Source organism: Cryptomeria japonica, chromosome 6 (genome assembly GCF_030272615.1).
Source record: "Cryptomeria japonica chromosome 6, Sugi_1.0, whole genome shotgun sequence".
In the NCBI taxonomy this organism is placed as follows: Eukaryota; Viridiplantae; Streptophyta; class Pinopsida; order Cupressales; family Cupressaceae; genus Cryptomeria; species Cryptomeria japonica.
Genome location: NC_081410.1, coordinates 586,485,615 through 586,503,264, shown reverse-complemented (window position 1 = coordinate 586,503,264; position 17,650 = coordinate 586,485,615). Strand labels below are relative to the sequence as shown.

The 17,650-nt window shown below is 35.2% G+C and overlaps 1 protein-coding gene across 1 annotated transcript; it reads left to right on the top strand.

Annotated features, from left to right (window-relative positions):
• The first annotated feature begins 7,870 nt into the window (after positions 1-7,870).
• Positions 7,871-9,506, top strand: LOC131035697 (transcription termination factor MTEF1, chloroplastic). The gene is made up of 2 exons (XM_059207512.1): positions 7,871-8,536; positions 8,643-9,506. The coding sequence occupies exons 1-2, from the start codon at positions 7,955-7,957 to the stop codon at positions 8,646-8,648; spliced, it is 588 nt and encodes a 195-aa protein (XP_059063495.1). The 5' UTR covers positions 7,871-7,954; the 3' UTR covers positions 8,649-9,506.
• The last annotated feature ends 8,144 nt before the right edge of the window (positions 9,507-17,650 follow it).

The following is a 17,650-nucleotide window of genomic DNA, read 5'->3' as shown; positions in this document are numbered from 1 at the left end:
TGACATTTTGATTGAGTGTTTGAAATCCTTTAAAAAGGTCACTTCTAACAAGGTGAAGATCCTAACAAATCTGAGGGAAATCCCTTAACCAGGTCACATCTAGCAATGTGTTTGTAATCTTTAACAGGATTTGCTTTTAACCGAGCATACTCTAGAAGATTAGTGGGTCCGAAATCCCAAAGTGGTTTTTCCCTATTTGGGTTTCCACGTTAAATCTGGTGTTATGAGTGTTATGATGTTTATATGCTTATGAGGTTGCATGTTTAGCAGTTTTGGTATATTACAAAAGTATATGTTACCGAGGTTGAATCTATTGTTTTTATTGAAGGTTAAGTTTGTATGATTCACCCCCCACTCTCATCTTATTAGCTTGGCATTTGTACTAAACATTTAGTATCAGAACTATCAATTGGTATTAGAGCATTGGACTCCGGAAAGAAAAGTTTAAAGGTACTTGAGGCAAAGATCCAAAGATGTACAAGAGGGATGCACCGAAGCTGAACAAGTCAAGTTTCTCTGCATGGCAGAAAAAGATGAAGCTGCACCTATCAAGAGTTGGAGAATATGTTGTATATTATCTGGAGAATGATTTCATTACACCGAGCACCTATCCATTGACAATGGAAGAGATAAAGGCAAAGCAAGAACATATTCAAGCAATGATTGAAATAACATCTGCATTGACCGACTCGAAGTTTAATGATCTAGAAGGGTGCAATGATGCAAAGGCAATGTGGGACAAGCTCATATCTATGTATGGTGGAGATGAACATGTTCAAAGAGCAAAAGTGGACAATCTAAGAGGACAACTTGAATCTATGATGATGAATGAAGGTGAGAACATAACCCAATATAATACAAGACTAAAGGAGATTGTCAATCAAATCAAAGGAGTAGGTGGAACTATTGAAGAAAAGGATATAACAAGTAAGTTGTTAAGAACCCTTCTACCAGCTTATGCAATCTGAGTCTCTGCAATCAATGAATTGAGGTTTGTACCCAATATGCCAGTTTCTTTAGATGCTACTATTGGTAAGCTACATGCATTTGAGTTAAGTAATTTTGATAACAGTGGGTCATCGGTAAATAAAGTTGAGTCTGCATTTAGTTCTTTTCATATTGGTGAATCTAATGATTACAATGATAGAATGAGTAAGTACACTAAAGGGGATCACAATGGAGCAAGTGAAAGATTTCACAAGAACATGGAAGAAGTACACAAACTGTATGAGGAAATCAGAAAGCAAGAAGAGTTTGAAGCACTATTAGCCAGAAGGTTACCGAGAGGCAAAGGTAAGTATAAAGGAAAACTACCTTTGAAATGTTTCAATTGTGATAAGATAGAACATATGGCTTCTAACTGTCCTGACAAAGATTCTACTGAAAAGAGAGATTACCGAGATGATAGATAGAAAGATAATCATTACAGAGGATACCGAGACTTCAGAAGAAGAGATAGAAAGTCATGCTTAATAGCCGGTGAGGAATTCAATGATGATAAATCAGATGAAACTGATACAAAGGAAGTAGTTTATGTGGCTATCAAAGATGGATCAGATGAAGAAAGGTATGAAAAAAAAGCCCTAATATCTCACATAAATACTAATGATTCTTGGATCATAGATAGTGGATTCTCACATCACATGACAGGTGATAAACACAAGTTTGTTATGTTAGAAGATTATGATGGAGGCTATGTAAGATTTGGTAATGATGCACCATGTCCGATAAAAGGTAAAGGATCTATAACACTTCTTGACAATGCAAGATGCAATGATGTTTATTGGGTTGAAGGTTTGAAATACAATTTGTTGAGTGTAGCACAACTAAACAATACAGTATACCGAATAGAATTTCAAAAAGGAATTGTCAAAGTTCATGACAAGCATGGAAAGTTAGCTGCTACTGGGACACAAACAAAAGGTAACACATTTCACCTTGACTCAACTCAAAACAAGTGTTTGTATGCAAAGATAGATGATACCTAGTTATGGCATAAAAGGTTGTGTCATGTAAATTTTGATAATCTGATCAAAATAAGCAAGAAGCACCAAGTAAGAGGTCTACCGAGTCTTGAAAAACCTGAGAATGCTATGTGTTGAGGATGCCAGATGGGTAAGATGACAAGATCAAGCTTTACAAGTAAGTCCTACACTTCTAAGGGAATTTTAGATCTTGTGCACACTGATCTTTGTGGTCCTATGAAAGTTCAAATTTATTATGGTGATAAATATTTCATATTATTTGTGGATGATTACTCAAGGATGATGTCAATAATGTTTTTAAAAGAAAAATCAGAAGCTTTTCAAATGTTTAAATGGTACAAGGCAAGAGTTGAAAATAAAACAGGAAGACAACTGAAATGTCTTAGATCAAATAGAGGAGGAGAGTTCACATTTGATGAGTTCAACTTATTCTACAATGGTCATGGTATAAAAAGACAAGTCTCTACACCGAGAACTCCACAACAAAATGGGATAGTTGAGAGAAGAAACATATCTATTGTGGATTGTGCTAGAACCCTGATGATTGAAAAGAAAGTGCCACAAACATTTTGGAGAGAAGCAATAAGCACAGCAGTTTACACCCTGAACTGAGTACAACTGAAGAAAGGAACTTTGAAGACACCATATGAGATCTAGTATGACAAGAAACCTAATGTAAGTTATTTTAAGATCTTTGGAAGTAGATGCTATGTTCACAAAGATGATAGAAATGGCAAGTTTGATCAGAAAAGTGAAGAAGGAACATTTCTTGGTTATTCTACTAGAAGTAAAGCATTTAAATGTCTGATCAAATCATCTAGCAAAATAGTAGAAAGTGCAAATGTGAAAATTGATGAATTTGCAGAAAGAAATGATGAAGGAAATTCCAAGGAACCAGAAGATTATGAAGAATTTGTCTATGTTCAACTGACAAGTCCTACCGAGAAAACTGATGAAGGAAATGAAGAGAATATTCAGTTACCGAGTGATGAAGAAGATCATACAAAGCCTACCGAGCCTGTATTAGCCAATTATGTCAGAAGACATCATGCATCAAGTCAGATTATAGGAGATAAAGATGATCTAGTGATGACAAGGAACAAACTGAGACAGAACACATGTCTGATATCTGAATTTGAACCAAGAATAGTGAAAGAGGCATTTAAAAGTGAAGATTGGATAAATGCTATGACAGAAGAGATTGATCAAATCAAGAAGAATGACACATGGACACTGGTCCCAAGACTGAAGGACAAAAATGTAATCAGTACAAAGTGGATTTTCAGAAACAAGCTGAATGAAAAAGGTGAGGTCATTCGAAATAAAGCAAGATTAGTTTGCAAAGGTTATGCCCAAGAAGAAGGAATTGATTATGGTGAGACTTTTGCACCTATGGCAAGACTTGAAGGAGTAAGAACATTGTTGGCATATGCTGCTTACAAGAATTTCAAGGTATATCAAACGGATGTCAAATCTGCATTTTTGAATGGTATATTAGAAGAAGAAGTTTTTATTGAACAACCTGAAGGATTTGTTGAAGACAAGAATAAAGATTAGGTATGTAAATTGAACAAAGCTTTATATGGTCTGAAACAAGCACCTAGAGCATGGTATGAAAGATTGCACTCGTATTTAATCAAGATTGGTTTTATAAGAACAAGTGAAAACAATAATATGTACATGAAGAATGATGAAAATGGAATACTGATCTCAGCCATATTTGTTGATGATATTATCTTTTGTGGAAATGACTCTCTATGCAAGAATTTTGGAAATGAAATGAGCAAAGAATTTGAGATGTCATTAATCGGTGAGATAAAGTATTCTATAGGTTTACAAATACTGCAAATGAAAGATGAGATTTTCATTACTCAATCCAAGTACATTAAGGAAATCTTGAAGAAATTTGGAATGGAGGATTCAAAACCAGTAAGTACTCCTATGACTACCAACTGTAAACTATCAAAGAATGATGAATCTGCATCTGTTGATGAGACACTTTACCGATCTATGATTGGAAAGCTACAATATGTTGTTCACAGCCGGCCAGGCATAGCACATGCACTAGGTATAGTTGCAAGATTCTCTGCAGATCCTAAGGAAACACACATGACATCAATCAAGAGAATTTTCAGATACTTGAAAGGCACTGAGGATTATGGCTTAGTATATCAGAAAATAAATGATTTTGATTTAAAAGTTTATACTGATGCTGATTGGGCAGGCAACATTGATGACAGAAAAAGCACAAGTGGAGGAGCTTTCTTTTTAGGAGAAAGACTAGTGAGTTGGCTTAGCAAGAAACAAGGATGTGTTTCACAGTCAACAACAGAAGCTAAATACGTTGTTGTAGCATTGAATTGTACCAACATAGCATGGATCAAACAACTGTTGGAAGGTATAAATGAGAAAGTTACCGAGCTAGTAACTATATTCTGTGACAATACTAGTGCCATTAACATTTCAAAGAATCATGTTATGCACTCTAAGACAAAGCACATCTCTATCAAATATCATTATCTTATAGAAGAAGCTCAAGAGAAGAAAGTGGTGTTGGAGTATGTTAGCACAAAGGAACAAATAATAGATATCTTTACCAAGCCACTACCAAGGGACACTTTTGAGTATCTCAGAAGTAAGTTAGGGGTCCTACCCCTATCTTCTACTCATTGATTGAGTTCGGTGAAAGCATCAATTTGATGACTCTATAGAATATCTTTTAAGAGTTGATGCTGATTTACACACTTTAGGATGTTTTCTAAAGGTGTGCAAGAAACAATAATAGGGAACAAGAATTGAAGACAAAATGCTCTGACCAAAACTAAGTTGACACATAACAGTAGGAAATCACTTCATACAGGAAGAAATCATGTTTTAGTTCTTTACTTTTTGGCATTGTTGTCAAAGGGGGAGAAGACTGAAGAAAAGGGGAGAAGACTAATGTATGGGGGAGAAGATTGGTGATAGGGGGAGAGCATTTCAGCATTTCAGAACCTCACAACAATCCGAATCAATTAGGTCAAATCAATTGGTTTTGCCATCAATGCCAAAGGGGGAGATTGTTGGCATTATAACAGACAAGGAAGATTGTTGGCATTTCAATAAGGATATTGAGAAGGTTGTTGATGATTATGGATATGAATGCTAAAGGATGTTTACTGTCTTAATATTATTATTTTGTCATTGATGTCAAGAAATTGATTTTCTAATTCAGTATGATGTTGTCATATCTTAAGAAGTATGATTTGATGAGTATAAAGATGTCGGTAAAAGACACAAAAAGAATGTGATGAATAAGTTATTCAATGGGCAACTATTACCGAGTTAGACAATGATGAGATCATGATGTTTAGATTGTTTTGATATCCTACATATGTTATTGATTGTAAGGTCAATACTTACTATGTTACCGAGCAAAGAACCTAGTTGGTAAACCCTAAGAAACCTAGTCGGTAAACCCTAAGGTTATCGCTATCGGTTAATGAAGGCAGAATGTCTACTGAGTGAAGTTTAGTATTTACCGAGTTGCAACCAAGTAATAACAGAATGCATTGAATGAATAAAAGCATTATTTAATGAAGGAAGCTGATGAGCTGGCTATAATTAAATGATTGGTATGTCGTGCATGAAGTTTGTTAAAGAATCTATGGCAAAAGGAAGATCGACAGGAAGATCTACAGCTCAGATTGAACTGCAATACCCTAGCACAAGTTCCAAGAAATGTATGCAATTTCCAAGGCAGGGTAAAACGTTTTCAGATCGAAGGATACATTGAACCTGGTCAAGTTTGAAGATCTGATGGCTATGATTGATCATGGGAAATGTGATCAAGGAGATTAAGCAGTTGGTAAATTGTTTATAAATAAGGAACTGTTGATAAACAATGTATGCGGGCAAGTGTATGCACATAGATGCTACATAGTGATTACCGAGCACAGAAGCTTGAAGACCTGTTTGAATAACAGAGTATAGAGCCCAACAGATGGACAAGATAAGTCCTATTGTATTGAGCAAATAAGAATCTACTTTAGCATTTTTAGATGTGAAGTTGCAGATAGATTTTTATTACTGTTATTTTGTAAAGTGACAGAAAATCTCTTAACCGAGTGGACTTAACAGTCTTATTTGTAAAACCCTCTAGCAAGGTGACTTTTTGATTGAGTGTTTGAAATCCTTTAACAAGGTCACTTCTAACAAGGTGAAGATCCTAACAGATTTGAGGGAAATCCCTTAACCGGGTCACATCTAGCAATGTGTTTGTAATCTTTAACAAAATTTGCTTTTAACCAAGCATACTCTAGAAGAGTATATTTCTTAGTGGGTCCGAAATCCCACAGTGGTTTTTCCCTATTTGGGTTTCCACGTTAAATCTGGTGTTATGAGTGTTATGATGTTTATATGCTTATGAGGTTGCATATTTAGCAGCTTTGGTATATTACTAAAGTATATGTTATCGAGGTTGAATCTGTTGTTTTTATTGAAGGTCAAGTTTGTATGATTCACCCCCCCTCTCATCTTATTAGCTTGGCATCTGTACTAAACATTTAGTATCAGAACTATCATTTATTTGCCATCTCCCCTTAGCTATTTGTTTGTCTTTACCTGATTTGGTATAACCATGTATTTGGCATTTACCAAGTCAATAAAACTCCCTCCTATTTTGGGTCGTTGGGAGTTATTATTCCTCTTGGTTGTATATGCCCATATTTCTTATATGAACAACCATCACCTCTCGCTATGCTAAGAAGATCACTAACTCAATGGATTATGAGTCTAGTTCAATGCTAGGGGAGTGTTGAGTTTTGGTCATCTTTGGATTCTTGTCTTGCTTTCCTTCAGACACATTGATTTTGGGTGGCTTCACGGCTAAATCCAATGACAAAGAGCATTAATAATTTTGGACAATTTTTGTTTTCTTTTCTTGTTTAGGTTTTGGTGTTTGTTGGAATGTTTGGAGTTTTATTTTGTTTCTCTTACAATGTTCTTACCCTTAGTCGAAAGAAAACAAATCAGTCAGCATGTTATGGTCAAAGACATGTTGTTGTTAGGAAATCCTTTTTTCCTATTGGTCAAAGACATGTTGTTGTTAGGAAATCCTTTTTTCCTATTGGTTTAATGGTTACACTTCAAAATCAACCCTTCCTTCCTTGGCGGCAATGGGCAATTAGGGAAGTTAGTTGAAAGAAGTTGGAAGAACCAATTTGGGTGAAGGAGAGGACGTTAGTCGATGCGAAATACATGGAATCGATCTTGTTTTTCTTGGGGAAGACCAAATAACATTGGATTAGAAAGATATTGGCCTTGGCAAAAGAGATTGGGTGGTTGCAGTTGGGAACGATAGAGTAGAAGAAATATTTAGTTTGAAGTTGACCGGACCTTTGAGAGGCTGGGGCAGGGGAGATACAAAACGTACAAGGATTAGATCATTGATCGACCTTAAAAGATTGAGTTGACTATTGAATTCTATTTCTTTTTTCTATAATCATTTCATGTTGCTGAATAAAACAAGTGATGAAAATTTTATTATCTAAACTATTAAAGGATCTCCTGTCATTCATAATGTATTGACAGATACATTGTCTTTGAATTCTTGACACTTTAACCTTTCATTACCATTCTTTTGTAGCCTTGTTATTTATTTGGAACAATGTTGCCATTTTTCGATCCGCTTCCCCTATTTTAAAATAGAAACACTATTGTCTAAACTAAATATGTTTTCAACAGTAATACAAATAAAATAATACAAAAGTGGCAGCATCCTAATAATAATTTCTAAATTTATGTATTCTTTGAAATTTAAAAAAATTGGCTCGGTTCAAAGTGACAATAAAAATGTGAAATTTTATTTTTGATGGAATATTTGTTTATATAAATTAACTGCGCGAACCAATTACGCAGGTTATTTTAGCATAGAACTTTTCTGGTTGAAAACCCTAACCTCCTCTTCTTTTGTTGTAGTAGCAGCTCCCATGAATTCCATTGTATGCTGCAAACTCTTTTCTATTCACCCATTTTTTTCTCGCAATGTTTTCAAAACAGAAGCTTATTCGCAGGCCCTCTTTTCACAATTTGCCTCCACCAAACTTAACCTCTCTGAGACCGACATCACTCGGATGCTCAAGTTGCAACCCCGATTGCAGAACCTTCGAACCCTCCATAATGTAGAGCAGTACATTCATTCGTTGAAGAAGCATGGCTGCACTGAAGTCGAAATTGCCAAAATGATGAAGACAAAGCCCCAGCTTATCGGAATTCTAGAAAGAACATTGGAACCTAAGCTCCAGCTACTGGAAGATTTCGGTTTTGTGGATCGAAACCTGGCCAAACTTTTGACAAGAAATCCATACATTTTGGGCTATAGCCTCACTAACAACCTTCTTCCCAAGATGGAGTTTCTGAAGGATGTATTTCAGTCCCAGGATTTGCTCGTTAAAGCCCTGTTAAGAGCACCAAGACTTCTCAGTTCTAGCTTGGAAAAGACCCTGAAGCCCTCGCTTGCTTTCTGGGAAGGATGGGGTTTTCGTGGGGAGGCACTCGTTAGCTTCTTACAGGTATTTCCGGCCGTTCTCTCATGTACGTCCCTAACGCCTGCACAAGTGGATCTTATTCACAAGACAGGCGTTGACAAAGAAAGTAAAATGTTAAAATATATTGTAGGTATAGTGGCTACGCGCCGCACGAAAACGTTAGAGGCGAAGATTGAGCATCTCAAACTCTGCGGGCTCTCGGCTGAAGAAACCTGGCAAGTACTTCGAGCTGTCCCTCTAGTTTGGTATTTCTCAAGGAAAAATGTTAGTGAAAAGATTAACTTTCTAGCTAATAACATGGAGCTCCCTGTACATTATGTAGTGAAGCATCCTTGGTTGTTGCTAATCAGTTTGAAAAAGACTATGAGACCCAGGTTTATGGTTTGGCAGAAAATCAATTCCATCAATAGCTCTGAGCTTCGCCTTTTGACTTTATTGAAGATGACACAGACTAGTTTTGTTGATAAAATTATAAAAGGGCATCCTGAATCTAAAATGCTGTGGACAATTTATGAAAATGCTATCTCTCACGCCTCCAACCGCACAAAGAGTTTAACAAAAAAAAAATTTGATAGAGAAAGTGAGAGCCAGGTGATCTGGTGATCTAGTGGTAACATTTTCAACAACAGGAGCTATGTTGATATGCCCTCTGCTCTGCGTTCTGTGTCTAGTTGCTTTACAGTGGACTTGTCAATTTCGAGCCAGAACAGCGGACTTGTCAATTTACAGTGGAAGTTCATCAGCAATTGGACAATATTAGAAAACTTTTAGTTGGAAGTTTAATAAATGGTTTTAAGCAGAGTCTTGGGACTGACACTGACCAGGTCCATTTCAAGCTCTGGCTCGAAATTGAAATTGTATTACAAGATGAAATGGATTTTTATTGTTTCCAATTTAGAATAACATCAATGACATGGATGAAAACTGCAAATCCTCTCAAAATTCTGAAATAATCTGCAAATTTTTAAATTTCAATGGACTAGTTGTTGTGTTACACCTAGCTGAGGGTTCAAAGAACATGCTGCTGAACGAATGAATGCTGAAAATGAAGATGAGTGTTTTAAGTTTTAGTTTTTAAGATTTTTAATATTGTTATGACTTTTTGAAGGTGTTTCTGAGATCGATTGATAAAGAACACACAAATGTAGAAGGTTCTGCAGGTTTCTGTAAAACAAATTAAGTTGATTGAGTTAAGGCAGCAAAACCTGCTGCTGCTGGCGCAGCACAGAGCTTTGCAAGTCTACCACAGATGAATGGTCTCAAAATTATGTTCTTTAATATTGTTTCTTTGAGTTTTGGGAATCATGCTAGAGCAAGGAGCGAACAACTAACTATACAGAATGTTCAGCAAACAAGTTTTCTAGCCCACAAGTGTTTGCAAAAGTTGTAATTATATTATTGTAGTACTATTTAAAACACGGAGTCGGTTTGTGTTAAAATGCCATATAAGTCCTTCAAAGAATACATAAATACAGTAAACCAGAACCGCAAGCTTTCCAAATTACAGTAGAAGTTCATCTCCGATTGGAGAACATCAGAAAACATTTTGTTGGAAGTTAGTTATGTTCATTTCATGCTCTGGCTCAATAAATTTAAATTGTATTTCAAGATAAAATGGTTTTTTATTGTTTCCAATTTAGAATAACATCAATGACATATGGATCAAAACGGTAAATCCTCTCAAAATTCTGGAACAATCTGCAAATTTTTAAAGTTCAATGGACTGGTTGTTGTGCTTCACCTAGGAGATGCCCAAGTAGAGAAACTGCTAATGATTCAATGGATTTGAAACATTCATAAATTAAACAAGATGAGGGCTTAAAGAACATGCTGCTAAACAAATGAATGCTGAAAATGAAGATGAGTGTTTTAAGTTTTAGTTTTTAAGATTTTTAATAGTGTTATGACTTTTTCAAGAAGGCAGTTCTGAGATCGATTGGTATAGAGCACACACTTCTAGAAGGTTCTGTAGGTTTCTGTTAAAAATTGTGAGTTGATTGAGTCAAGGCAGCAAATCTGCTGCTTGCTGGCGCAGCACTGGGCTTTGCAAGTCTACCACAGATGAATGGTCTGAAAGTTAATGTTTTTTGATAGTGTTTCTTTGAGTTTTGGGGATGGGTGGATAGTTTCAGACAGGACAATTTTCTTTTCCAGATTTTGTACATGGCGGTCAAAAGAAAATATAGAAATTAATATTTGAAAAATTAAATTAAAAAATGGAAATTGTACCACTAACCATATGTCCCATTCTGGAGAATGAACTACAAACCCCAGGATGTCTCCAAATTGTACACATTTTTATGGTTAACACCTCTATTTACTATACTGATTATGCAATCTAGATTGCCACTTTTTCTACGCGAACACTCCTCCAGCTCTATATGTATTCAATGCGGTCTTACATGCATTTAACAGTGATAGCCATTTTCATTTTCTGTTATGTAATAGTTCTTTAATATTTTGGCAAACATGGTATATTCACAGTTACATTTTATGACTTACTGTTAGTATCTTACCATCATCAATTAGTATAGATAAATACAAAATAAACTACTATACTTGAAAATGGACACAACACAAACAAAATCTGTAGTAGTAGTTCACTGCAACTTATATGCATGTAATCGACAGAGCTTTGAAAAATATCTTTCTGCAAAAGTGATTGATCTAAAATTCATATAATCACTAAGAAAATTCCTACCTTAGAATGAATTTATAAGCATGCCCACCTTCAAGATTCTTTATCACATCTCACCTTCACGACTATATAAAAACAAAATTAAAAAAGTATTAGCCGCTATCTCCAAGATTGTACTAATGGAGGATTTACTTTACTGCAACAAAATATTGAGAAATCAGTGTCTTAAGGAATATTTTTAGAGAACTAGAGAGCAAGTGATGTAGGCCTCTGACATTGATGAAATCCACACATGTTTTCATATCCTGGCCCTGATAATAATTGTTGCCTAAGATCTCTCCCATGCAATATATAGTGTAGGAAGTCTTCTCATGTCTGATGTCGAGAGGCATCTACAATGATATCAAAATGTCTGTAAGCAAAAATCTATTTTTGAAACAATTTGACATGCAAATGACAGGTAAATGCATGAAATATGCCATGCTTCAGTTTTTGTGGAGGTGTTATTTTATTACTCCAAATAAAATAGAACCCTCACCACTTGTCTCCAGCTAGATTCACAGCTTTTTGCATGCAGAACTTTAATGGATTTGTATTTTTGGTGTTTAGTATTTTAGTAGAACATTTATTTTATAGATGTTTCTCTCTATTATAAGATATCTCTCGGCGCATTTTACATATATTTTTTAATATAAGTATACTAGTAATCTGATAAAATTGGAAAGAATTGGTGACATCGAATCATGTTAGGTCACAATTCATATTCTATTTGACACTATAGTGTGAAACAACCATTCAAGTCACAATTCATATTCCATTTGACACTATAGTGTGAAACAACCATTCAATTATCCTGTCATGAATTTGTATATACCACTTTGTTTACATGATAATCAAACAATGAAATCATGATTTTTAATTTGGATGGGTGGGTGATTTTTAATTTTGGAATCATGATAATCATTAAGTTGTTAAATCGATCAATTATTATAATTCAAAGTTTTATTACTGACAAATCATAAATTGACATTGAATAATATATAAACATTTATTGATAAATGCAAGTGAATTCCACATGTAAACTAGATAAATAAGAAAAAAGGAGTACAACTAGTCAAGAAAAGATGTAGAATTACAATAAATTGGTTTGAACGTAGTTATTAAATTGATTCGTATCCTAAATTATACTTCATGTGTTGTTATCGAGTCAAAATAGTTACTAATCAAATCTATTGACAATTCAATCAATTTAGTTAACTCAAGGTCACAAATTAATAAATAAATAAAATAATTATCAATTGACCAATCAAATGAGTTCACTACTTGTCAACTTCATTAAATTAGTAAATTGATTGTCATCTATCCTCATCACACCCACCATTCATGGATCCAAATCATGATCCACGATTAAATCTCTAACATTTAAATTCCTCTCAATTTTTAAAAAAATTGAAGCTTAATCCTCCATTTTCACCATCATAAATTGAGCAAGTAGATTGTGCCACATAAAACAACAAGTATTTAAAATCATTTGAGCTTACCCACTCCATCCACAATGATGATTTATATTGATTAAATATTTGCGATTTCATTCATTTTGTTTTGATGCAAATTGTTATTGAGCTCGATCAAAAGGTGAGAATTTAAGGTTTCATTTGGAGTTTGATTACTCTTGTTCCATCCTCGTCTTAATTTTTGTTTGACTTTACCTCTCATATTTTGGCATTGCCCGTTGGGACTCTATATTGAGCTAATTTCTCATTTATAGGATCAAATATCTTTTTACAGGTTTTCTTTGCTTTTTAGGAGTTGGAGGTTTTAGGCTTTCTAATTCCTCTATGGTGTAGATAATATTAATCTTATATGTCGAGAGCACTTGGTTTATTCCCACCTCACACTAATGTTGGTTCCCTTTGACCATTTATGGAGTAGAGAAAAAATAGTTTGCACCCACAACTAACCATAGTTATTTTACAATGACATGTCTCATAGTTCACTAGTATAAAGTTGTTGCATTGTCATTGACAATAAAACCCCCTATGGCATAGTCAACCATTTTTATTGCTAGAATGGTAAATGTTTATGATCATATGTCAAGATTGACATTTTATAACTGCACCATTTTCTTGTTTTTGTTTTAATTTTGTCTAGCATGTTGTTATACCCACACCAAGATTCAAGATAGATTTACAATTGAGATAAGTGGAGATTTATATTGTGTTTTTGGATGTGAGAGCACTTTTTGAACAGAAATGGGGCATCCTAGTAAAACCTTTGAGATCAGCATGCACCTACAATATCATGTGTTTCTTCAAAAAAGATTACAACATGTTGATACAAGCATATATTACTATGTCATGAAAGTGGAAATAGACATATTTGTTTTTTCATACATTAAACCTTAAAGGAAAGATGACGCAATTTACAGATCTAAGAAAATTTTAGCAACATTACAACATACAAATTTAATACTTCAAAATCACGAAACAAGAAGAATGAGACAGAAGAGAGGACACAAATATACATGGGGAAAACCCTTTCAGGTAAAAAAGATGACACTCCAAAACATTGAGCCAATGTATTATTCACCAAGAAGTTAAAATACATTTTTAGGCTCACAACCTTTACATAGAGATTTACATCTTGTTCCATCGTGGAGAAAATCCTTGTGAAATGAATTCCTCTCATCTCAAAAATCAACTAAGACATCAACACACACACACACACACACACACACACACATAGAGAGAGAGCTCAACGCAAAGAGGTAGGCACCCATGGTTTTGAAAACCATCTTCAATGCCTAAGAGGTAAGTTGTGTCATGAACAATATCTTGCTAATCCCATGACACGTTGGTCATAGCAACTTCCAAGGCAACAACACCTATCTCATGCATAATGAGCATCTTGCCAAATACAATGTAATTGCAACAAAGAAATTACTATGACTAGGAATAGACGCCTTTCTTACCTCACACCACTTGTCAAAAATGAACTCCACCTTAAATGCTAGATGCTAAAATACAACTCCAATACATAATAGAAATTGAAAACCAAGACTCTTTAGTCAACATTGGAAATTACCAAATCAATTTCCACTCCAAAATGAAAACATATGACAATATCTTCCCAAAACATAGCATCTTCCAAGCGGGTGCCAACTTCCTAAAAATAGGGAATATGCCACCTCATCACCTGCCATGTAGGATGCCACCTCACCAAGAGGTCTCACAAAGTGAATGGAAACTTAGGAAGTTAATAACTTAGGATAAATCAATTAATTAAAATAATTCAACATGTTAGGACTCTAAGGTTGAGACACCTTAATCCCAACATTCTCCCACTTGTCAAGGATCTACAACATCAACTTCTTGGGAGCCAAAATGATGAAACCACATCATCACAACCATCCATGAAACCACACAAATCTCAAACATGTTCTCGTGCTTCATCAAGACACCAGTGTAGTGGACATGTGCATAAGATCCCAATGATAACAAAGGCTACATGATATTGCCACCACTTCATTGTACTCACGAGCTATACAAAAGCATCAACAATGTCAACTTCAAAGCCCATAACCGAAACACAAATAATAAGTAGTCCTCTAAAAAATGAGATAAAAGATTAGCTAGAACAACAACCAAAACGACTGCTCCCATCCAATTGATTAACCCACGAGATTGAAAAATAGCACCCACTGCAAGTGCTAACCCATCCAATCACACATACCTCAAAGGTATTCAACATCAATAAACTTATGCCAGTAGCATAAGTAACCCATAAACTACAACCACAAGCTCCATGTGCAAACCAGTCGATGAAGACCAAGAACATCCAAGAACTCCCACCCCATGGGTAATGTCGAATCTAAAAGATCAAAGGCATACCGAGTCTACCAATCACAACACATATAAAATGTAACCATTTAGTACCAAGGATCATCCACAAAGATAAGTACATCCTCAAAACAAAATGGTTACAAAAAAGATCTCTCCCAACAAGTCTCCAAAACTCTCCCAAATTCTCCACATCCAACAAAGAAAAGAGATAAAGGAACCTCCATGTCATTATCGAAAAACAATAAAGTACAAGTGACAACACATGACCACAAAATAGCAATCATCATAGGTCCATCTAAGATCTCAAAAAACAATGTTATGTGAACCCAAACATCTAGGAAGATAACTAAGACCAAAGAGATAACTTGCAAATCATAAGCATGTAGCATGTCCTTCTACATACACCTCTAAATGCAAATTGTGTCAAGAATGATCTCCTTCACAATCCCAAGAGAAAGGTCATAACAACATCCAAACCCGTTCAACCTCAAGAGATCAAACATAACATATATACCATGTATCTATATGAATGTAAGCTTCTCAAAGAAGATCAAATTACTCCATTTCCCATTTTAGGAAATCAGCTCACTAACATACCCTATGATCATCATAGAAAATAATACATGCCCAAGGAGATAACAATGCTATCCATCTCTCACAATGAATCCTCTAGAACCATCTGATCATAGCTCAAGATCCATGAATATGAAAGAAAAGCATAAAGAACCTAAGAGAAACAATGAGAAATACCTCTCAAGTGATAAACCATCGAGTAGACCAAGAGTGGGGAGTGAGAATGCTCCTCCAAGATATCCAAGTCAACATGAATCATCCAAGAACAATATCCTCATAGGTATCTATGAACTCACATCCAACCAAGGTGTACGCTCCTCATAATTTTAACTAAAACAACCAATCATCTCAACACATTTCTCTCATCTCAATAGAACTACAACTTCACCTGCGTCTCCATGTATCTATGAGTATCAACAAATGATCAATCCATGCTAAGCTTTAAACACATCTCTACATTCTCATATAATTATAGAGCATATGAACAGTGGACCCAATACAAAGAGAACTCACCAGACCACTATCAAATCTCCAATCATGAAACAAGAAGCCAACATGATTTAACCATCCCCTCCTAGGAGATCACATGCTCCAAGTGAACATGCCATGATCTCAAGAGCAACGTGTCATGCCAAAATTCTAATGTGCAATCAAGAGTATACCATGACATTATACCTACATACTCTAACCCAACATCACTTGTCAAGCACCACCAAAACCTCAACCAAATAATTCAAGAGTCCTCCATGGCCTCGAGATGTTACCCATCCTCAAGTAGTATACATGCAAAGGTGAAAAAACTCTTATGCAACAACAAGATCTAGGAATCCCTCCAAAACATCTACATCACTAAAGAAGATCATCCGTTACCACATGTTGAATACATAGCCACTACTAAAGCTCCCACTAAACCATGTTTTCAAGCTCTCCAAGCATTGTGACACACCATCTCCCAAATTTGAAAATCTTCCAAGTTCACAGACATACAATTGTACTACTAATTACACTGAGTGAAACAAAGATCTTCAAACCAAGAAAATACACCATGTACAAGACCCCATAATCGACTATCCAGGTACTCACTAATCATCCATCCCATTATCTCAAAAGAAACCACACTAATGCACAAGTGACCACAAACAAGACCAACTAACAAGTCTACATAAACACTGAATCAAACCTTGTGGATATAGACAATCCACATCCAAGTTATCCCACTGCAACTGAATAGGCGATCAACCCACACAACTACATAACTCATAGATCCAATCATTGAAACATGCAAACTCAGTATCACAGTAAACTATGAATCTAATATTTTAAAGAGAACAATCATGTAGACAACATGACTCAAACACTGAATCAAGTACATATCCGATTTCCCAATTATGTCCACATTGAGCACCATGGTCTAAGAATCCATCAAGCATCACCACAAAAATATTGAGTGAATAATTTGTTGATGTATGAAGATATTGTTGGATGAGTGCTGCAAATATGTGCTTATGTGTATTTGGGAGATGTGTTGTCATTGATGCCAACATATTTCTCTGTTTGGTGCAATAATGTTCAATAAGTAAGTTTGTGTTGTATATTGAGGATCAATGTTTGTGGATTAAAGGGTTTGTAGAGAATTATATCTAGTTGATTAAGTGCAAGATTCAGAGGTCCGCATAAAGATTTTATTGAGTTATGAGTATCTATGGTGTGGCCAGTTTTCCAGTTGTTTAGTGTTGCTAGAGTTTCAATATTTTGATATGCATTTCTCTGCATTGTAATATCTTGATCTACAGATTTGGGATTATGTTTGGGACGTTGATGTGTGTCCTTAATTCAAGTGGTTTGTGATTTGGAGGTCCGCAAAGTGATCTTGCAGGTTAACAGTCAATTTTGTTAGTGTTTTTGAGATTTGGTATAGAAATGACGATGATTCTAGTAAATTGAGTTGGTGTGGATGTTGTTGTAATAGTTCACGATGCTTGTGGATGTTTCTAGATCATGTTCCATTCATGTTGGTGGTCCGCATTGATCGACAAGTGCGTTACTGATGATTTTCTTCGACCTGGTGGTATTCTTCATGTTCTT